Source organism: Nannobrachium achirus (genome assembly GCF_963921795.1).
Source record: "Nannobrachium achirus genome assembly, chromosome: 1".
NCBI lineage: Eukaryota > Metazoa > Chordata > Actinopteri > Myctophiformes > Myctophidae > Nannobrachium > Nannobrachium achirus.
This window is the reverse complement of record NC_137810.1, coordinates 8,662,905-8,686,722: the sequence shown is the minus strand read 5'-3', so window position 1 is coordinate 8,686,722 and position 23,818 is coordinate 8,662,905. Positions and strand designations below refer to the sequence as shown.

Here is a 23,818-nt window from a genome sequence, read left to right as displayed (position 1 = left end):
CCGTCTGTAAAAAAGTGCCCTCTCCAGACCATGAATTTCGTTTTTTTACTAGGGTGAAAGAAATGTAAATGGCCTCTTTCCATGCCTTGTCCAAACTCTCCTGAACTTGTTGAAAGAATGACCCTCTCTGTGTAGAAATCCATGCCATATACAGTACATCACATCTCCAGAATTGACTCGATTATGCTTAGTTCAGTGTGGTATATCAAGCACCGAAAATAGCCAACCTCCAAGTTCACAACGCATGAAGCGAGCTTGGAGGTCTGCTATTTTCGATATTTTCACCAAAAGGCCCTTTTAGAAATTTCAGACCCTGCCTCTCAAACATTCGATGCATCCTGGGTTCCGTTCCCTATAGAAGGAGCCGGCTGACTCGGATCCACTGAGATCACCCAAGACTGACGTCATAGAAAGTCGTCAAACCACGTCATCACCACAGCTGTCACAGACAGAACGCACCGTACAAGGGGATACACTCCATATAAGGTCAGATGAGGTCAGGAGTTTGACACAACATCCCCTTCGGCAAGATATACTATATAAAGGGGATGCGAAAGAGACAGGGTGGTTTAGTTGCGAACTTGGAAGACTGCAAACTTCAGTAGCCACAACTACCTGAGTCGATAGCCACGAACAAACACTTTCTATAGTATCAGAATCATTGATACTATAACCTGCAGTATTAATACCGCCTGCCTGTACAGAACAGCTTAGGTAAACGTCAGAGAAAAGAGTCTGAGTTTCATTTTCCGACGATGTTAAGGAGAATTGTGGTGGTGGTGGTGGTGTGTGTGCTGCTGCTCTGCGCTCTGAGAGACTCCCTTGTCCCTGAGTCCCAGGGCGACTATGGTGTCCCCAGCGAGTCCCAAAGGGACAACGATGTCCCCTCCGAGTCTCAGGTCGACTCCGATGTCCCCCCCGAATCCCAGAGCGCCTGAGACAAGAAGAACGCCACGTTCTCCAACGCGCCGCCATGCCCAGGTTCTACTACGACGTGGCCGAGCGGAGGTGCCGTCCGTTCATCTACGGAGGCTGCGGAGCCAACAGGAACAACTTTGACTCCCGGCAGGCGTGCGAGAGTGCCTGCCACGGAGTCACAGGGAGCGTACTGGAGGAGGCGGAGGAGGACTGTTGGGCGGACTGTTGGGAGACGGTATGGAGGACTTGGAACAGGAAACCTTGATTTAGCCTAGAGGATGAGGACTTGATTTGTAATACTATACAAATATTATGATGAAATATAGGAGTATGTGATGTCCAGAGTTGGGGTCCGTTACTCAAAAAAGTAGTGCACTACATATTACCTTTGAAAAAGTAGTGCCTTACACTACTTCATTACTCCCTGGAGAAAGTAACTAGTTACACTACCCGTTACACTACTTTTGCGTTACTCCATAAAAAAGTCTGTGATGCCAACATATATTAGACGTATTCATATTTATTAGATATAATAATATCTAATACAATACAGTTATGGTGTTCAATGAAGTGAGTCCCAGGGCTCACTGGTGGTCATTTGAATGAGTTTAATTATAATAATAATAATAATAATGATAAAAGCAATAAATAAAAATGATAATGTAATTATTTCTGAGCCCTGGGACTCACTTCATAAAAACAATAAATAAAAATGATAATGTAATTATTGCCAGACCCATGAAATGGGTAGGCCTACATAAGCAAATGTCGGTCTGTCCCTTTTCTATATAAAGGGTATATATGATGATGACATGATGATGACATGCCTACAAAAGGCATGATGTCATAAATGATGATGACAGACAGGGGGTTGGCAGAACCGGGGTCTGGCACAACCAGGTTGACCTGGTCTAGTTTCTGAGCCTCTGGTGCCTTGTTGTAATTTAGGACTCCCATTGTGCAGCAAAGAAAACAGCTGCCATACATTCATGAGTTTATTCATTTATTTACGGACATACAAGGTTTCTACCTGACATTATATAGCCTATATATGGTTCTGTATCCGTTTGTCAGTAAGTTTAAGCAGATTTCATTCCATTTGGCTCCTATGAATTTTACTGGCCAGGGGTGGACAACCTAACCTGGCAGAGATTTTCCCCCCGCAGAGTGCAGCACAGCATAGCAGCTGGGGAGAATGATCAACGAGGCGATTGATTTACTGTATAGGCCTACAGCTCAAATAGCTCATACAGTATCAAACTGATTAGGCTATATATAGCTGCTGAAACTTCATGCTTAAAAAAGCAAGATATCACCGATGTTTTTTGCATAAGGATTAAGGATTATATTTATTCCGTCATCATGAGGACGTCATGTCAGAGTGAGTTCACTTGTCAGAGTTGGCTTCTCTCTCTCTTTCTCTCTCTCTCTCTCTCTCTCTCTCTCTCTCTCTCTCTCTCTCTCTCTCAGCCTACATGGATTTATAGTAGGCTAATTCATTCCTGTGGCTTGCTTATTTCGGGGTTTTGGGTTATTGTGTCACATGTAGGATATTAATAGACCTATAGGTTGTTAATCAATTGTCGGTATGCGCTGCCTGCAGTGCGACTCTTTTTTTCTCTTTTCTCTCTCTCTCTCTCTCTCTCTCTCTCTCTCTCTCTCTCTCTTCCTAAAAGTAATTATTTTCTTAGCTTGATATTATAAATCTCCTTATTTGGGTTTTGTGTTGTATTTAGGCCTAGTCTTTTTATTAATCTATAAGTATGACTGTTATCAAATGTCGGGTGCCTGCTACTGTTGATTGCAGGCAAGTCACCTTGACCTGCTGCTGCGCTGTGTTTGATTACCTCTTCTCTGGTTAGTTATAACTTATTTTAGTTAAATGACAGTTCCAATGTCCTAAAAGACAAGTGATGATGTTTACAATCGGTTCCTGCTGAAGGCAGAAGCAGGAACTGCAGGCACGAAAGTAGCGAGTAGCGAGTAACGCGACCAGGTAGTATTTGTAGTGTTATTATCTATTTCGGAGGAGTAGTGCCGTTACACTACTCGTTACCGAAAAAAGTATTATTATTACAGTAACGTTACACCCCAACTCTGGTGATGTCAGACGTAGATTGTATCAGTCAACTCCATACCGGTATATGGTGATGAAGATTGATGATGTCAGTGTTGGTCAGTTCCACATTATGGAGAGTAGGTGATGATCCAGTCAGCTCCGTAAATGGAGATCCAGGTTTGATGGTGACCTGTCTGATAAATAAACTACAGTAGATAACACGAGGACCTTTGTAACAGTGGCATAATCGGCTCCGAGCTCCACCACCATCTTCACCTCGTGGCTTTGTTGGTCCAATGCTATCTGCTCGGCGCAGTCCGTTACGATGCGATGGGTCCTTTTGAGCAACCTGAACACCAGAGTGTGAGACCAAGGGTCTTCAACATAGGGGGTCCTCAGAGTTACTACAGGGGGTCCTCCAAATCTTTGTGTGATAGTAACTCTTGTATTTCTCCTTTTTTTATATTAACCAGTTGAACCCTCCATCCATATTGGGAGAACTTTAGCCAAAAATAGCAGATCTACAAGCTTATAGATCGGCTATTTTCGGCAAAGAACTTTGGTGTAGAGGTGAAAAGAAGCAGACTAAGTATCCACCTGTTTCCGCAAGACTTTAAAGTAGCATTATCTGCGGGACACTTCCGGTTAACAGCAGACATACAAGCTCACGTCGCGTCGCAGATGCTGCGGCGCCGGAAATGCCGCTCGCCTTCTGCACAATGCACGATGGGATGTTGGAAAGTTGTGGCTAGAGTGAAAGTATTGACGGTTAAAGTGGTTAAACATCTGAAAACACAAATTGACATGAATCCAAAATACACTGATGATTGTGCTGTCAAACGATATGGAATCTATGAAGTTGTGGGGGTCCCTGCTTCATCTCTCTCTGAACTAGGGGGTCCTTGGCCTGAAAACGTTGAAGACCCCTGGCATAGAAGACTGCGTCATCCACTAGATGAGTGATGTCATCCAGTAGATGAGTGATGTCATCCAGTAGATGAGTGATGTCATAGGCTGGTCACATGATGTCACAGATAAGTCTGCAACTTGTCTATTCATTTTTCAAATATTGTGTTTACACCATTATTTGAAAAGGTTTAGTTACTAGCTACTTTTGATTATTATTTTTAGATAAAATACATTTTCAACTACTTCAGCCCTATCTATATACATTTCAGCCATTTGAAAATAGACAATCTAATTTTACTTGTAACAGAGTATGTTTCTTTATTGCAGTATTGATAGGCTACTTTTACTTAGTGATGAAAAATGGATAAAAACTAAATTAAAAACTAAGCTATGATGACTAAAACTATGGCAAAATGTACTGCCAATTTCATCAACAAATACAATCTGGTCTAGCATATTAGGGAGAGACTAGTGGAGAAGAGATCCAGTAGAACTAAAAGACGATTGGTTGCGCTCTGAAAATAGCAGATGTACAAGCTCACAACAAGTCATGTTGTGAGCTTGTAGATTGGCTATTTTCAGCATGCAACCAAGTGTAAAATCAGCAGTTTCGACATCATCAAGGCCTGCCAAAATATTTTTTACAAAATCGAATTTTTAGTCGACTAAAATATTAGGATATTTAGTCGACTAAAACTGGACCACAACTAAAACATTTCAGACGACTAAATCAAAGTTTGCTGTCAAAATCAACACTATACTGCAGTGGTTCTCAACCTGTGGGTCGGGACCCCCAGGGGGGTCCCCAAATTATTTTGGGGGGTACACAGATGATTAACTTAATGTTCAACATTGTTTGCTCACTCAACAGTAAACAAACCACGATATTTTCACTCAACAGTAAACAAACCACGATAAAGTTTAAGTGTATAAAGGGAATATGCACATTTCTAAAGTGACAATTTAAGGACTTTTTAATACTTCTAAAATGACCAATTAAACATAAAATATTAGAGGCAGAAATTGTGAAAATAGCCGAATTGTTAAAATAGCCGATCTACATGCTCACAACGCCTCGCAACGCGAGCATGTAGATCGGCTATTTTCACAATAGAACCGTGACTGTAATGCCTCAACTCAGGGTGGGGGGGTTCCCAGTTAAAATTTGAATATTTGGGGGGCCGCGGCCTGAAAGGTTGAGAACCACTGCTATCCTGTAACGTACGTCATGCCTGAAAGGTTGAGAACCACTGCTATACTGTAACGTACGTCATGCCTGAAAGGTTGAGAACCACTGCTATCCTGTAACGTACGTCATGCCTGAAAGGTTGAGAACCACTGCTATACTGTAACGTACGTCATGCCTGAAAGGTTGAGAACCACTGCTATCCTGTAACGTACGTCATGCCTGAAAGGCTGAGAACCACTGCTATACTGTAACGTACGTCATGCCGGCGCTGCTCCTGGTCTCGGGATCCGTGGCGGCGTAGGTCCCCAGCAGCGTGCCGTTGGGGGTGTTCTCCTTCACCTTGATCAGCAGGTTGGCCGGGATGAACTCGGGCCCCTCGTCCACGTCGGCCACGCTCACCTCCACGGGCACGGACAGCCAGGAGCGCCCCGAGGAGGAGCCCACCAGGGGGACCTCGTTCTCCGCCGTCACCCTCAGCATCACCGCCGAGCCCTTCTCGTGGTCCAGAGGCTGGGGAGTACACATTTTGTGTATCATTATTTTATGCTTTAACTATTGAAAAATAGCAGATCTACAAGCTCACAGCGCGGCACCGAGTGCTGCACTGCGAGCTTGTAGATCTGCTATTTTTTGAAAAATAGTGAAAATTTGAATTTTGACCCGATTCTAATAAGTGTCTTTTGAATCCTTCTAAGATTTTTTGAAAAACCTGTGTTTCTATGTCAGCAATCTGGCCAGCCATCGTCAAAGAAAAGGTCCTTTTCACTTAACTGGAGCTTGGTTAGTCTGTTCTTGAGAGACTACTATGTCAGTGGTTCCCAAATGTTTTAATGTGAAGGACCCCCAAAATGATATGGATTTGGCCACGGACCTGCATCTCAAAATAATTAGTTCCAGGGACCACCCACAGGCAAAATTTGAGTTACAAACGTTTGCTTTGAAAATACATCAAAGATTTGCACACATTTTCACGACTTTTATCAAAAATAGCAGATCTACAAGCTTGCAGCGCGGCACTCGGTGCCGCGCTGTGAGCTTGTATATCTGCTATTTTTCACTGGTTAAAGCATTCAATAATTCTAGGCCTAAATGGGTTAAATAAGAGAAGTTCTTCAAATAAGCTTTTATATAGAATATTATGCAAAATGACCTGTGAAAACTCACACGTTTCAAGTTTTTAGTAGGGTCCGATATTATCAGGCCGATATTAGCATAAAAACTAACAGAGTAAAGACGTCATGATGTCCCTCGCTCATTACCCATTTTTGAATACTTTCCACCACTGGGATTTCTTAGCAGGACTGATATCTTATAAGCACCATATTTATGAAACTAAAACTGTTGAAAGAGTTTCTGTTGTGATTTGTCATAGCCTCCTAGGTTCACCCCCTCCCCCTTCCCTTCTTTTTTTAACCACAGAATGCCTATACTATTATTATATGGGTTTCACAAGAGTTTCTTTCTTAAAATGTAGTAATTGATTTAGATATGTGGTCCTCAAAGTGGGGATTCCCAGGGTGTCCTTGAGAGGGTCTCCAGTAAAATGAGTTAATTCGGTTTAACCACTCAGTGTACTGTAAGTCTACGTACTCCGGCTGTTTGAGAATAGCTGATCTACAAGCTCACAACTCTGCAAATGCATATGACATGAAAATGTTTGAGAAGCACTGATTTAGTTAACCCATTAAGAGACTCACTTTAACATGTGACTTCAACATTTAAAGGGTCACATTTTGTGACCTAACATTCTAAATAATAATAACATAAAGGCACAACTGTTTGGGCATTAGTGTGTTTGAATACTGCAGTTTGCCTGTTTTGCCATCTATTGATCCTCTGATAACAAATATATAAAAAAATGAAAATAATAATACTCATTGAATAAAACAAAGAGAACACGTACAACAACCTCTGCAGAATTCATTAGGTTACCACTGGCAATACATGATGCAATGAAATGCTTTGTTGAGGTTCAATAAGAGTTGATCCACAAACTGAGATAGAAAAAGACACTAACCCTAACCCTAAATGCCCATTCCCACAGGGCCAGATAAACAGATAAAAATATCTTTCTCCATTCAAGTGGATGGTAAAATACAGATAAAAAAAATATCTGTGACAGATTTTTTTTTTTTTTTTATCTATATTTTACCATCCACTTCAATGGAGAAAGATATTTTGTATCTGTTTATCTGGCCCAGTGGGGAATGGCCCTTAACACATTTCTACTACTCAAAACATCCATAAGGGAAAACAAATCTGTTTGTTTTCTGTCAATCTTGTCTAATCAACAAGCTTGCATTTGAGTGTAATGACTGTGTCAGCTGACAACTCAACAGTTCAAGTTGTTAAAAGTTTACTATTTAAAAGCAATAACCCTGATTTAAAACATATTTCCCCATTCCCCCAGCAGGGGTAGTAGTTTCATCCTTTGTTCTAGTTCCTATCCACTGAATACACTGCATTTCATTTAAGGTCATGAGGTCATGCCTCATGAAATCATGACTAGAAAAGTGTGCTCCTCGGAGCGCAGGTCTCCGCCAGGCCGGGTTGCCTACCCAGGGCATGTAAGGCCAATGCCTATGACTGGAAGACAGTCATAGCCAATCGGAATAGACCTCAAAACCAATATGCACCTGAGGATGTTAGAACTTGTTTGATTTCAACCAGCTAGGGTCGACCACGATTGACAATTTAGGCATTTAGCAAATTACATCACATTAGATCGGTTCCTAAAGAGATTAGACTGAGTGAGAGACCTCACAGACTCCATATTTGGACGTAAGGGATGACCCAAAGATTCCACACATGGTTGAGTGCTCAGAGCTTCATATGGAGCCAGCTGACTCAACCGAGTCAGGCAACGGCGTTATATACTGTACACCATATTTGGACGTAGGTGCTGTGGTGGAAGCTCCATTTTAGGATATGTATGAGTCATCCTGACATCAGCGAGATGACATACTAATAGGCATCCCCACCGGGGCAAGATAGACTACTCGAACACAGCCCACTGAACTTAGTTCGATCTCGGAGCTCAATCTCATAATAGTTATACCGGTTCTCTCTCTCTCTCTCTCTCTCTCTCTCCATGACATTGAAGATCTGTCATATCGAGAGACCTCTGCAAGTGGTTGTTCAGTGCCCCATCGGTGGATTTAACGAGATCATTAGTTATCTCACCGTCAACAAGGACATTTTCGTTGACTATATCCTTGACCTTGACTATCAATCAACAGCAATCTGAGCTTTACCACCCAAAACTCTTTTTCTTTCCAGCTGGAAGACACAACATGGCAGAGGCCAAGGGGACAGCAGGGGACAATATTATATGAAATGTGATTAATTTCCCTTAGTATGTACTGTATTTGTGTTCCTTCTAGTAAATAGGAAAAAACCATGTCTCTGGCTTTACCACAGACTCTATGCAGGATGTTATCCAGACGGTCACCAGGCTTCCTGAGAGCAGGAGGAATAACCTGGCGCCGTGACGCTGTCGCACAAAACCGTCCCTGGCTCGCCGCGCCGGCGCTGCCGCTGAAGACGTCCGCGGCGCTGCTGGGGGAGCCGCTCAAGAAGAAGAAGAAGAAAGCGGATCCCAGGAGAGACCTGCTGGCGCGGGAGAGGCTCCGCAAGAAGCTGAAGAAGCTGGAGAAGGTTCCTGCCGAGCTGATCCCCATCGAGGACTTCATGGTTCTGTCCAAGTGTCTGGACGAGACCAGGGTTCGCCCCGCGACCCTGCTGTCCTTCCAGGAGACAGAGCGCAGAGCACTGCTGCTTAAGGAGTGGTCGCGTTACAAACAGGTATGTTGGGTGTCTTTGTTTACCGCAGCTTTGTTGGAATTGATCCGAATCAGTGGTTCTCGAAGTGGGGTCGGCAGTTACATTACTTAAAGGGATTTTCTATCGATTCCTCACGCCTTGGAGACTTGAATTCATGGATATTTTTTAGTTTTTTCTCGCATTTTTAAGCCAATAATTTGATGACTAGCAGGGGCACAAAGAGCCTGCTTTGTTCCCCATGGAGACACAAAGAGTATCCTCAAATTATTGGCTTAGGAATGCAAAAACAAAATGTCCATGACTTAAAGTCTCCATGCGGTGAGTAATCTCTAGGGGAAAAAATGCATTTTGAGGGTGAACTACCGGTATCCCTTTAAATAACTCTGAGAGGTTACAAGAGGAACCAAGTGGATCCTTCCTTGCGGTTCCATTTGATTCTGCTTGTACCACTCTCAGAGTTAGTTATGGGGGTCCTTGGCCCCTAATGGTTTGAGAATAAGGGGTCCGTAAATGGACCCTTATGGGTCTGTAAGAAATGTAAGTGTACAAATAGAACAATTTCTTTAAATAAACAAGTGTAGTAAAGTCAAGCCTACTTGATCCGATGTTGAAAACCAGCGATCTGAATTCATCCATTCTGTACTATATTTCTATTTGACATTTAACCCCTCAAATACCTGGACGTCGCGTTGGATTCTAACCACTTTAACCATTGTTTTGTGCTTTAACCATTGAAAAATAGCAGATATACAAGCTCACAGCGCGGCACTGCAAGCTTGTAGATCTGCTATTTTTTTTAAATCGTGAAAATGTGTCTTTGAATATCTTTGACCCATCTTTGACCGACTTCTAAATCATTGCTCTAAATCAGTGGTTCTCAAACTTTTTCATGTCAAGGACCCCCAAGATGACATTTATTTGGACGCAGACCCCCATCTCAAAATATGTTGTTCCAGGGACCCCCCAGAAGCAGAGATTTGAGTTACATTAGTCTGGTTTGAAAAATATATATTGAAAAAGGTGCACACATTTTCAAGATTTTTCAAAAATAGCAGATCTACAATATTTAAAGCATTGAATAATTCTAAGGCCTTATGACATTGATGATGACATTGGTATCTCTCTACTCTTTGCAGATGCAGCACGCGGCTGAGACGCAGGCCATGGAGCTGGCCCTGGAGGCTCAGAGGGAGGCCATGGAGGAGCTGAGGCTGGAGAGTGAGCAGCTGTACGGGGCAGCGCTGCAGCCCGACCCCCTGCTGTTCCCCTTCAGTCACCAGGGACCCTGCTTCACAGCACCCAGGGCCCAGCACCAGGCCCCTGACGGCAGATACAACCACATCACCAGGGTCTACACTCAGTGAGGAGACGGGCAGTGGTGGTGGTGGGGCAAAGGTCTCAACCACAGATACTCCTTAAAGGAGTGTAAATCCTTAACTTCCTTTGAAACCGCTCTGAAAAGCCACTTACAGGCGGCTGCCACTCGAAACTGGTAACAATAAACCTAGCCTAACCTTATCCTCCCCCTGACCCTGCTATACAAATTGTGTTTTTTTTTCTCCGATGATATCTTCTGCATACATAGTACTGTCATTCAATCTGTCCGTCATTCAATGTTATTTGAGTTTTTAAAAAAGGATCTCAATGTATACAAGCCACAGCATTCATGAGATCATCCTTTTAGTTGACCAGTGAACTGTACTGTCATGAAACTGTACCTTTTCCTATGCAAATTCTAATAAATACTTCAATCAATCAATCAATCAATACTTGAATCAAAATATAGATACACAGATGTTGACTTTGATTTGTTTTTAAATTATATATCAATACAATCTTGTGTTTTGGCAATTATTTGGGGGCCCACTTTCAATACCCTCAAGGCCCCCCAACGTGGGCACAAGTTGGGAATCACTGTTTTAGACTTTACCTGATGCTTGTTTTAGTTTAGTTTAGTTGTTTCATCCATAGAGACTTGTGGTGAGTGAAAAGGTGGTAGGAGTTTTATCGTTTAGCTGGAGGACATTCTGACAGGGAGCTACAGCTGAACACTGGGGACAGTCACTGTAATCACTACAGTTTTTATATAAGTGCTGTGTTTACCTGGACAGGAGGGTCACTAAACAACACTTTCTCCTGGGTGGTGACATTGCAACAACACTGAGCCCTCAGGGAGCCAGAGGAAAGGATGGAATAACTCAAGACACTCCAGGCAGAACAACACTGTTCCACACTGCGCTGCTGCCACCGCCACAGTACAAAACAGAACAGAACGATGTTAAACGCAAACATAGTAATGCCACGTCTATACTTATTTAAATAGCAGATGCACAAGCTCGCAACACATCACATCGTGACTCGTCGTGAGCTTGTAGATCTGCTGTTTTTTAGCAGTGTGACACCCAGTCGTGCGATGGAAAATTGTGACGAAATAGTGGTTTGTCCTTTTTTGTTTTCCTTTTTAAAAGGGAATAGTTCTAAGTTCTTCTAGATCCACTATTAGATTACAGTAGTCTGTTTTTTTTTGTGTGTGTGTGTGTGTGTGTGTGTGTGTGTGTGTGTGTGTGTGTGTGTGTGTGTGTGTGTGTGCTCAATCATACATTATGTTTTGATTCAACACGTTTATTTATTTTTGAAGCGGTGGAAACCGCTTCCAATGAATGGCTTTGTGTGTATCACGCCCATATATGGTCATTTCAGTCCAGAATGAACAGGCTTTTTCAAAAACAGAATGTCTGTTTAATTACCATATATGGTGATCTCAGTCCAGAATGAACAGGGTTTTTCAAAAACAGAATGTCCGTTACCTTATGTCCATATATGGTCACTCCAGGCCAGAATGAACAGGTTTTTCCTGTCCCGTACGTGTAAAATATCAGTCCGGAATGAATAGGCTTTTTCAAAATGTGTGTCCCATGTCCATATATGGTCATTTCAGTTCAGAATGAATAGGCTTTATATGTCCTGTACATCTAGAATATGTGTGCGGTGTCCCTCCCGGTCAGATGAATGGATACTTTGAGGATTGGTCAAGCTTCACATGATAATTTGGCCTTCAGGGTTTATCTGTCTTATTTAAACACTTTATATTTATTTATGTATTTATTTAATTACAAATTCTTATTTTAATGTATGTGTTTTAATCTATTTTATTTTTTAAACCTATTATACCAACTGTCATACCAGCTCTCCAAATACATTCAGAATAGAAGTTTTATCTGTCCACCGCTTCAATTCGAACCGAGGTTTGATTTTTTATTTGCTTCTAAATGTCTGGGAGTCATGTTTCCATCGCTACCGCTCGTAGCAGGAGGACCATAAATCCATGTCTACTGCAGAGCTATTTGTCCCAGGAATTAAAGTCCATTGTACCCTTTCCCACTAACGACCAAAGCCAGCTGTTTTAGTGGATGCCAGTGGGTTTCCACCAGTGGGACATGCGTTATGAATGCAAATGTCTCACCAATTGCGGACCAAAAAGCATCTATAGACACCAAATGTTGTATGCAGCCACTAATTCCAAAAAGAAAAGAAATGATGTCAAAACATTGCAACCAAAGAAATGCACCCTTAGAATCCCCTGCCTCCACTGGGCTGTGATTGACCAGGAAATAGGACCAGTGGAGAAGAGATCCAGTAGAACTAAAAGATAAGACAAGTCATTTTATGTTTGGTTGCACTTGGGTGTTACTCTCTGAAAATAAATCTACAAACTCACTCAGATCTGCTATTTTCAGCATGCAAACGATCGAGTGTAAAATCAGGAACTATGACGCCATCAAGGCACGTCAACATATATTTTAGTCGACTAATACTAGACTAAAACTAAAACATTTCAGATGACTAAAATATGACTAAAACATTTTATTCAAAAAACTATGACGAAAACTAAATCAACATTTGCTGTCAAATCAACACTGGTCTAGACACTACACAGTCTCTATTCATTCTATGTACTGCATATTACCTTGTTTATTGTAAAATGCCTACAGTACATTGTAAATTGTAATCGTAAGAAAGGTAAGAACATATCCATAGTGGTCCACAGTCATCCTGGAAGACAAGGGTTGACTTAGGGCACCCCTGTAAATAACTTTACCTGAGATACGGTAGGCCATACAGTATGTCATGGAGAACTCATAACCGACTGAAAATAACTTTATACTTGACGTTTAACAACTTGAACCCCAGCATCCGTATATATTCTGGGGGAAGGTCCACCAAAAATAGCCGATCTACAAGCTCACAACGCGTCACGTTTTTGACGTGTTGTGATGGAAAAAGAACTCAAGTACAGTGCAAATCAGGTGTGTTTTACTAAGAATATTGATGAATAACATTATCAAAGTATTCTGACATCATGGCACCCTAGGGTGCCGAGGCACCCACTATGGGAAACCCGGCTGCAGATCATATAAATGTTCATGTTTTTGCTCCAAGAGGAGAAAGACGACAGAAGGAATGTGTTCCTCTCTCTGCTTCCCAGCAGCTTCTAACAGAGCTGCATTGTTTCATACTACGCTTCATCCTGTTTGCTTTGTTTATCTGCCATCGTGAGCCTGATTTATCCTCCATCGCGCTACAGTGTTGCACTGCGAAGATAGTACAGGTAGATCGGCAAGCACGACAGCAACGGTATGGTTCTCTGTCTGTAGACGCATGTTTGAGCTGAACAAGCATTTTGATCAACACTCAAACAGTGACTCGGCAACAGATTATGCTGCGTCACTTTGTAGCTTTAGATTGTTGGGCAGAAACCTCTTATCTCCATATTCTAACTTTTAGTGTTTTTCTTTTTCATCATTTAAAGGACAACTTTTTTACAACAAGGGTTCATATTTTAGATTGCAATTAGAGTGTCTTTTTAGACACAATAAGCCATTCCTTTGTTACTATTTACACCAGCCCCCATAAGTCACATCTACCCATGAAAGATTGCCGTGCAAATTGGGAATGGGCTTATTGTGTCTAAAAACTCTACCCCAACCTGGGGGCATGCATGCAAACCAAAATCGTTAAAATCACTAAAATGATAGAACAAATTTAAATGAAAACGTTTTAACACTCATCTTTTCTTTTCTCTAATGACTATCTAAAATATGAACCCTTGTTGTAAAAGCTGCAATTGATCATACTACAGCGTCACACACAATTAGCAGATCTGCAAGCTTGTTTTGAGCTTGTAGATCTGCTACCTTTGATACTTTTGAATTTGAATCCTGAACAGTAACAGTTTTGGACATAATGAGGCTTCTACCTGATGATATTTTATGGCTGCCAGTGTGAATGCAGAATTAGAACACCATACAGTTATACGATGTAATGCCAAGTATAAACTTGGCATTGCTCGTTGAGTTTTCACAGATCTGCTATATTTTGTGCAGGGGCGTCACACGGGGGGAGTGGCACTGAGTTGCTAGGGCCCAAGGTGAAGGGGCCTTAACTATTTTATACTTTAGCTATTGAAAATAGCAGATATACAAGCTTACAGTGTGGCACAGAGTGCCACGCTGCGAGCTTGTAGATGTGCTATTTTTGAAAAGTTGTGAAAATGTGTGCAAATCTTTGAATATATGTATTTTTTAAGCAAACATTTGTAACAAAAATTTTGCTTCTGGGGGGTCCCTGGAACGAAATATTTTGAGATGGGGGTCTGTGACCAAATACATATCATTTTGGGGGTCCTTCACATGAAAAGGTTTGAGCACCACTGACATAGAAACATAGGATTTTCAAAAAATCTTTTTTTGAAATATTCCAAGCACAAAATAATGCGTAATAATGTGTCTAAATGGGTTAAACCCCCTCCCCCTATGAAGAACAGTCATGGGGGGCCCACAGTGAATCCTTGTACCCAGGGCCCAGAATTTGGTGCGACGCCCCTGATGGTGTGCATATACCGGTACTCTGGTGCAGCAGGATAGTTGTGTGCCATGGCTTTGTTCTCTCTGCCTTGACTTGAGTTATTCATTCCATCCTCCCTCCTCTGCTCCCTGAGGGCTGAATGCTGTTCATTTCCCACAAAATGTCACCGCCGAGGAGAAAGTGTTGTTCAGTGACCCTCCTCCTGTCCAGGTAAACAACTCAGGACTTAAGCCGTCTAGATCGGGAACACAGTATTACGCATTATCACTTTAACCATCATTTTATGCTTTATAGCTATTGAAAAACGGCAGATATACAAGCTTGTAGATCTGCTATTTTTGAAAAATTTTGAACATCTTGTGCAAGTCTTAGAATAGTTTTGACCCGATTCTATAAATATCTTATAAATCAGCGGTTCTCAAACTTTTTCATGACAAGGACCACCCAAAATTACATGTATTTGGCCGCGGACCTCCATCTCAAAATATGTTGTTCCAGGGACTCCCTAGAAGCAAATATTTGAGTTGCAAATAAAAAATATATATTCAAAGATTTGCACACACGCAAAAAAAAACATGATTTTTCAAAAATAGCTAAAGTATAAAATAATTCCCAGTCTTAATGGGTTAAATGAAAACTGTAGCGATTACAGTGTGACTGTCCCCAGCGTGTTGTATTATACTGTAGCTCGCTGCCATAAATGTCCTCCGGCTGAATTATAAAAAACACTCTCTTACTCATCATCATCATCATCACAAGTCTCTCTGGATAAAAACAAGCATCAGGTAAACGGTGAAACGTAATGGGAACGACGTTAGTGGAAAGGTTTGTCCGCTAAGCCCTCAGGGCTGAGAGGAACTATAATGTGTTGTCATGATTATAGAGTTTCATCCGCTGTCATAGTTCTTAACACCCACATAACACAATGCTGTCAGAGAGGCTAATAATACCACCACTCACGCCTTATCACCCTGGTGGCATATTAGCATAGGCACGTACACACACGCACGCACACACACGCACGCACACAAGCACAAGTGAACTCACATTCACAGGTCAATGTGGACACACAGACACACACACGCGCACACACACACACACACATGCACGCACACACACACACAGACAAACACACACCCACCCACACACACACACACACACACACGTGCCATCCATCCGTTCCACATTAATAAGCGGAGATGTGAGCGTGGTGCAAGATTACTTTTTGTTGGTTTTGTGAGACGTTATTAATCCCAGAGAGAGTTGACCAGCTTTTCTCGCTTAGCCGTGTAAACTAAACACACCCCCACACACACGCGCGTGCATCCACACACGTGTGTGAGAGGTCAGTGGAGCAGGCACCACATCCTGTGGCTGTCTAAAGCGCCATTCCCACCAGACACGGCCGGGAATATTTTTAAAAAGATAAAGATATTAATTTAAAAACCACTCTCAACTTATGTGGATGGTAGCGTCCACAACACAACGATAGCCGTAAACGATATAGTTTGGATCACTTTCCTCGCAATCTTTTTACAATGATATAAACACTGACAGGGCCATGGGCAAAATCTCGATATTTCAATGTCCCGCTGTTTCGAATCCCCAGTAGGTCACTCCGTTTAGGGTTAAGGTTTAGGCTTATTCACCAGGTTAGCGTTCACCTGCGTCGGCAGGTTAGCGCTCACCAGTGTCGGCAGGTTAGCGTTCATCTGCAACGGCAGGTTAGCGCTCACCCGCGATTCGGCCTAGTGGCCGCTCGAAACAACGAGCTGATGGGAACCTGATCCAGAAAACGTTGGGATACGCAGCTCCAATGAAACGTCCCTTCAGTGCAGACTCAGAGATACAGTAGATTTCTCACATACTGTGGAGTCTAATCCCTCATGGTTTTGGGTGTGTCTGCAGCAGTACAGTATATCCCACTGACATAGTGTAAGTTTGATTAATGACAGTTAAGAGTTATCTAACCAGCAAAACAAATATCATGCCCCTCTTCCCCTTTATGTGTGGAACCACACAGATTAGAGAGGACGCACATGGTTGCCTATAATGCCTGATAAAAGACTTCTTGTGGCAGATCATTGTGGGTTTACTGGGTTAGTGTAGCCTTCTGTTATGAATATGTTCAAACTGGCAGACCAAATCAGATTTTCTTTTTCTTAATCCAGATTGGTTTGAACACCATAAACCACCACATGGAAAATTATATCTGCTATCTAAGATTGGAACCACATTCTTTGGTGGATTTGCAAAGCAATTGTAATATGTTGTCAAAACATGTTGGCTGTTTTATAGTATAAAATCTTTACTTCCGCTCCTCCACTTTTTTTCAGTGCTTGCATCTCTTATTCTTTTTTTTTTTCAGCTTACCCTTGAAGAAACATACTGTACACACTTTTAAAACCTTTTTTTATCTCCTGTGAACACCCAAATAGAATTGGAATTGCGTAGCCAGATGAATCTGCCATTGCAAAGAAAAATTGCCTTTCTCAGTTGTTCAAATATTTCACAGCTCACACGTGAGGGACCAACCAGGGGCGCAGTATGCAAATGTAGGCAGGCTTTAGGTTGTGAGAAACCAACAGGCCCAGTATGCAACTGTAGGGCGGGCCTATCACCTTTGCACTACTATGATTGGTTGTAGGTTTGAATCTTTTTGCAACCGCCCCTTGGAGAAAAAAAAAGAACACTGACACCAACCAGGGCCCATATGAACAAAAAATATTTCAAAGAAGTACTGCTAGATTCCAATGGTGTAGAAAGCAGACTTACAGAGAAAGGGACTCCAAGGCACTCCATCAAGTGAAAAAATATGATTTATTTTCTGAGCAAGGCAACAAGTTGACCAACACGTTTCGACCTGCTAGGTCTTCGCCAGGATCATGACGAAGACCTGTATCACCAAAGAGCACCTCCTGTCTCTTAGAGCCAACTGATCCCTACAGCGCTTCTCTTTTTTTTTCTCTTTTTATACCAACCAGGGCGCAGTATGCAAATATAGGGCGGGTGTATGATCTTTGTGCTACTCTAATTGGTTGTAGGTCTAACCAATAGAGTCAGTTTGAATCTTTTTGTAACCACCCTTGGAAAAATAAAAAACACTGAGAAGAACCAGACTAATATCCACGCAGTGATATTGTCTGGCTATGCAAGGCTAGAATTGCGTCGTAGTGTCTGCGTGCCTCACCTTGACCACGTACAGCAGGCCCTCGTTGGTCTCGGGGTCGGCGTCGATCCTGAAGTGTCCGCCGGCGTTGCCCTCGGTGATGGAGAACCTGGCGATCCAGTTCTTGGTGTGCTCCTGGTCCCTGTCGTCCACCGGGATCCTGAGCACCAGCACCTCCGCTGTGTTCTCTTCTATGGTGGCCTTGTACTGGAGACAACAACAATACAGTTTAACCCATTTAGAACGGGTACACATTATTGTGTATCATTATTTTATGCTTTAACTATTGAAAAATAGCAGATATACAGCGAGATACACAGCGCGGCACCAAGTTCTTTTCACTTAACTGGAGCTCAGTTAGTCTGTTCTTGAGAGACTACGTTCGCTTTGAAAATACATATTCTAAGATTTGCACACATTTTCAGGACTTTTTCAAAAATAGCAGATCTGCTATTTTTCACTGGGTTAAACTGCTTTGTTCTTTTCTGTGGTGCCTTGTACTGGAGACAACAACAACAATACAGTTTAAACTGCTTTGTTTTCTTCTATGGTGGCCTTGTACTGGAGACAACAACAATACAGTTTAAACTGCTTTATTCTCTTCTGTGGTAGCCTTGTACTGGAGACAACAGCAATACAGTTTAAACTGCTTTGTTCTTTTCTATCGTGGCCTTGTACTGGAAACAACAGCAATAATACAGTTTAAACTGCTTTGTTCTTTTCTATTGCGGCCTTGAACTGGAGACAACAGCAATAATACAGTTTAAAGGAAAGTTCATATCTGTAAAGACTGTGTTCCAATGACCCCATAATTGAAGATTGTCAGTGCCTAATTTGTCAGTGAATAGGTGCCAGATAGGTTACCTAAATGTACAGACCCAGTATAACATTAGTAGCGACATTTGGCACATGACCAAACGGCACTATTTTGAATGACAGGGAAGGTCCTGGATCCAATCAAATACTGTCGGTGCCGGATCCAATCAAAGAGGTTAGGGAGCTTGTTCCTTCTTGCTCCCCCTCAAATTAAGCACTGAAGATTGTATTTCAAAACTTTTCATTTTTTTTGACTAATGCTATTTTGCTGGGGATCCCCTGGAACCCCCTCAAGGACCCCTGTGGGTCCCCTGGACCGCACTTTGAGAACCACCGGATTCAATGTCCTGTCCAACACGCTTCCTGCTCTGACAGGAAGTGTGATTTCCCTTCATTCAGCGTTCACTTCCTGCTCTGCTGGCCAGGTCACCTCAGCAGCTGTGCTTCTGTCTGGACTCTGAAGTGTTTTACTGTAGCTGCTGATTATCAACACCGTCAAGGTCATTCATGAGGATAAAGGTTAAAGGAGGCTTCACTGGTTTCAAGAACAAATTAAATCAGGGGTCTTCAACGTTTTCAGGCCAAGGACCCCTTAGTTGAGAGAGACATGAAGCAGGGACCCCGACAACCCATAGATCCCATATAGTTTCATCGTTTGACAGCACAATCATCAGTGTATTTTGGATTCATGTCAATTAGTATTTTCAGATATTTAACCACTTGAACCGTCAATACTTAAAGGGCCACTTCACCTCTGGGACAACCCGATCTTATTTTATTGTTGTTTGGGACACGATCAACACAATCCTGAGTTATTTTTTGTGTTCAATCTGTTTTTTAGATATTTTAGTATTTCAGCATGTACTAGTGATGCAAAACGCATCACTGATGATGCAAAATGCATCACTAGTCATGCTGAAATACTAAAATATCTAAAAACACAGATTGAACACAAAAAATAACTGAAGTGGCCCTTTAATAAACTTAACCTTTCACTCTGTGCTTTAACTTGTACCTTTCCCCCTCTACACCAAACCTATTTGCCGATAATAGCCGATCTACAAGCTCACAACGCCTCGCAGCGTGAGGCGTTGTGAGCTTGTAGATCTGCTATTTTTGGCTAAAGTTCTCAGAATATGGACGCTAGGGTTCAAGTGGTTAAAGGAGAAAAAAAGCTTCTGTCACACAAAGATTTGGAGGACCCCCTGTAGTAACTCTGAGGACCCCCTAGGGGTCCCGGGCCCCCTGTTGAAGACCCCTGAATTAAATTATACCGGTGTAACTTTGAACCACTTTGTTATCGGGTCAAACAACTCTCAAGACAGAATTCATCTCAGTAGGTTCCCAGATTGAGATTAGCTTCACTTCCATTCAACATATTGTCATTCTACCAAGGCAGAATGAGAAGAGCATTTCTATACAAGCGCAATACAAATAGTAAATAACAATACACAAATCATATAAAAACAACAAACACAGTCCCTAAGATATTATGGTTAAAACAATGATTAATAAGCTGCCGAGCATAAAAGCATTGATACTGTATGATAAATGCCTTTTTCGTTTTAGAGCTTTATTTATAGAGTTAAGAAAGTACTAACCCAGCAGATTATTCTTTGAAAATCTTTCAATAAGATTGCCAATGTGAACATGTTTTTCATTTTTTTTTTTTTTTTTTTAAGGTTTTCCATTCCAAGGTCCCCTTAGCTGAGAGAGATAAGAAGCAGACACTATCACTATATATTATTCTATAAAATGATGTTGCAGATTACATGTTTTCATAGATTTCATAGATGCTTGTTTGAACAAGCATAATCATTTGCCGTTTTTAGCGTTTTTTGTTTTGTTTTGTTATATTATCTTTTACATCAATATGTCGGATTCACTTAAACGCCCCATAAATGGTGCATTAACAGCACCTTTATCTAAGGCACTTTACAATGATTGTGCACTTTTACATTCACCCATTCACACACACACATTCATACGCCGATGGCAGAGTCTTGCTCAAGGACACTTCGACACTAACTCTGGGGGAGCCTGGGATCGAACTGGGAACACTTCGGGAATCCTCCATGCTCAAAAAAACGGCAACTCCTGAGCCACTGCCACCCCTTAGTACAGCCTCATAATCAGTAAAGTTGGCCGTTGTCTCTTCACTTGTCCTTCTCTTTTCTCACCCTACACCACACACCACACATGTACATTCCCTCCAGAATAGGAATTCAAGGGGTTCAAGTGGTTCATGTCAAAACAAAAAAGAAAAGAAGAAGACCCATGCTTCTAACGGTTATGGGAGTGACTGAGAAGTGTGTGTGGGGGTTGGTGGTGTGTGTGTGTGTGTGTGTGTGTGTGTGTGTGTGTGTGTGTGTGTGTGTGTGTGTGTGTGTGTGTGTGTGTGTGTGTGTGTGTGTGTGTGTGTGTGTGTGTGTGTGTGTGTGTGTGTGTGTGTGTGTGTGTGTGTGTGGTATTAAGTGTTTCTGAACACATTGTCGGAACAATAGGAGGAATTTGTACAGGGCAGGGTCTGGAATCCAGTCATAAAGCAACAAGCACCTGCCTATAGTAGTAGTCAGAAGGCGCTGTGCAGTTACAACCTACTGACAAGGCCATTAGATAGTTTAATCTTCTCTAATCTCTGCTGTTTACACTGCAGAGCTTTCGGCGGTGATAGTAAAAATAAAGGTGTGGTGGTGCCGTGTGTGACCTTATTCTCCCCCATGTCACAGTCTGCAGGCAGTGACAACCTGGGAACTAGAGAACAGACCCGACGACCTCACACCAAGCAACGGAACTGACAGTCTGACACTGAAAGACCTGCAGATTCACACACCCAATTCTCTGCCGTAATCTGAAGATTCACCTCAGAGTCAGATCCCACCTCCTCATAATGTTTGGGGATGAAGCGTCACCCCCAAGTGCCTCTGGCTAATCACAGCGCTTCTTTTCCGGGACCAGAATCGTGCTACGGTCCACTATCATGCAGCAGCTCTTCACTCTCCCTTGTACCCCTTCCTGCAACCCTCTGCATCGGTTGATGCTAGCGACTGACCTGGCTGCCTACTGACTACCTTGCAGACCTACAGTTCCGTGGTCATTTGTTCTCATGTTTTCGTTACTTGACCAAAATGTAAAGCAACTAGGAAAGCCTGAGAAACTGAGAAAGTGTCAAAGCACTCCATGACAAGTCCATGTGTGCGTTGAGATTTTGTGACAAACACATATCGTTGCTGTTGGGTGGAAACCCTTTATTTTAATTTCTTTCTAAAAACTATTCTGCTATTTTCGGGAATTGATTTTAAAAAAAAAAGCTTCAAACAGTAGATATATCTACATGAACCCTAGCATCCCTATGGATGAACATTTGGCAAGAATAGCAGATGAGTGAGCTTCTGCTAGATCTGCTATTTTCGGTGATGTTTGGTGTAGAGAAGAATGCTAGCGAAGAAAAGAAAAAAAATAAAGAAAAGAAAAAAGTAAAAGAAAGTGTTTAAGTTAGCAGGTCAAGTGTGTAGCAGCTCTCTCTCTCTCTACCCGAGGGAGGATTAATCAGGTATTTAAAGGCCTATAGAATGTCTCAGCAGAGGTGTCATGAAAAATGACATTATGACATATTTGATCTATACAATATCCTGTTCTGATGGGAGTTCAGATAAGACAGTTTCGGCAGAGAAGTTCAACAGAGAAACAACTTCTGTTCCGGCCTCGTCACCTTGACAGATGGAATGTCGACACGAGACAAACTGTCCTCGGATACACAAAGGATCATCTTTGTCTGCGTAGAGAGAAGCCTGATGTCTGTTGTACAACGGAGTTGTGTGCCAGAAGATAGCAGACCTACATGACCACTAATATAAGTACATAGAAAATTTATCAGAAAAAAGATCCTTATGGAATGCCCATTTCCATTTAGTGGTTGACTACATTTTTTTTAACGAAAAGTAATTAAAAACAAAGCTATGATGACTAAAACTAAGACTTACATACATTGACAATTTCGTCTAACATGAAGGGACGAGTGGAGAAGAGATCCAGTAGAACTAAAAGACAAGCCATTTTATGTTTGGCTGCGCTCGGGTGCTGCAGTCTGAAAATAGCAGATCTACATGCTCACAGCGACACGCTGCGAGCTTGTAGATTGCCTATTTTCAGCATGCAACCAAGTGTAAAGCCAGCCATTATGACACCATCAAGGCGTACCATTGCACCATTAAATATATTGAAAATGTATCGAATTTGAAACTTAAAACAAAATAGAAAATGAGAAAGTTAGGCACAGCTGTCAGAAGCAGACGTGAACCCAGCTTCTGTCGACAATTCTTTATTTTCTGTTCTTTTTGTTTCGGTCTCCTTTGTTTATTGTATTGATTGTTCCGTTGTGTAGGTACATGCTTTGTAGGTATTTGTATTTTGTTATGTTGTGTTCCCACATTGGCCAAGTTGTGCGCGACGCTTAACTAAATAAACTCATAAACAGCACCCCTCACTTCACACAGGTTGTGGAGTGAGCGGGGTGTGAGCTGGGTGTGTTTATCTCCAAATGAAACCTCAGAGAGGTGAGGTGTCGTGCGCGGCTCAGGGTTAGAGTCTACTCACGGCGGTCTCTCTGAAGGCGGGGGGGTTGTCATTGATGTCCACCAGGCTGACGGTAGCCGTGGCCGTGCTGAACAGACCCGTCTGGGCTCCGTCCATGTCCCGGATCTCCACCGTCACCGGGATGGACGCCTGGGCCTGGAAACGTCCCAAAAACACACAACCTGAAGTCATCACGCCGATCATGAACCAAGATCGTTATGAAGAGTTTTGTTTGTAAGTGGTACAGTCACCACATTCTCCTCTGTCTCTTTCTTGTCAATATGTAGACACCAGTGTCTCTTTCGTGTCAATATGTAGACACCAGTGTCTCTTTCTTGTCAATATGTAGACACCAGTGTCTCTTTCTTGTCAATATGTAGACACCAGTGTCTCTTTCTTGTCAATATGTAGACACCAGTGTCTTTTGTTGAGATTCTGAATTATTCCCCTGAGTCCCCATCTTTAAACTGAGCTGAGCATGGATCAGATTATAAATACCATAATTAATTTATTTTACTGCAGATACAGATATCAT

At 42.2% G+C, this 23,818-nt stretch overlaps 2 protein-coding genes across 3 annotated transcripts in view; one reads left to right on the top strand and one right to left on the bottom strand.

Moving 5' to 3' along the window:
* LOC308293581 (desmocollin 2-like protein) overlaps positions 1–23,818 on the bottom strand; it is a 53,905-nt gene that overhangs the window by 14,509 nt on the left and 15,578 nt on the right. For both annotated transcript variants that reach the window (XM_080736169.1, XM_080736170.1), the window contains exons 6-8: positions 23,305–23,439; positions 17,914–18,099; positions 5,332–5,585 (exon numbers count right to left, since the gene is read on the bottom strand). In XM_080736169.1, the coding sequence (XP_080592295.1) occupies positions 5,332–5,585; positions 17,914–18,099; positions 23,305–23,439 (575 nt within the window). The remainder of the gene's footprint in view (positions 1–5,331; positions 5,586–17,913; positions 18,100–23,304; positions 23,440–23,818) is intronic.
* LOC308297539 (large ribosomal subunit protein mL40-like) lies at positions 8,508–10,222 on the top strand (the record flags this gene model as incomplete). The annotated part of the gene is made up of 2 exons (XM_080740991.1): positions 8,508–8,879; positions 9,995–10,222. 2 exons carry the CDS (start codon positions 8,508–8,510, stop codon positions 10,220–10,222), a joined length of 600 nt encoding a protein of 199 aa, XP_080597117.1.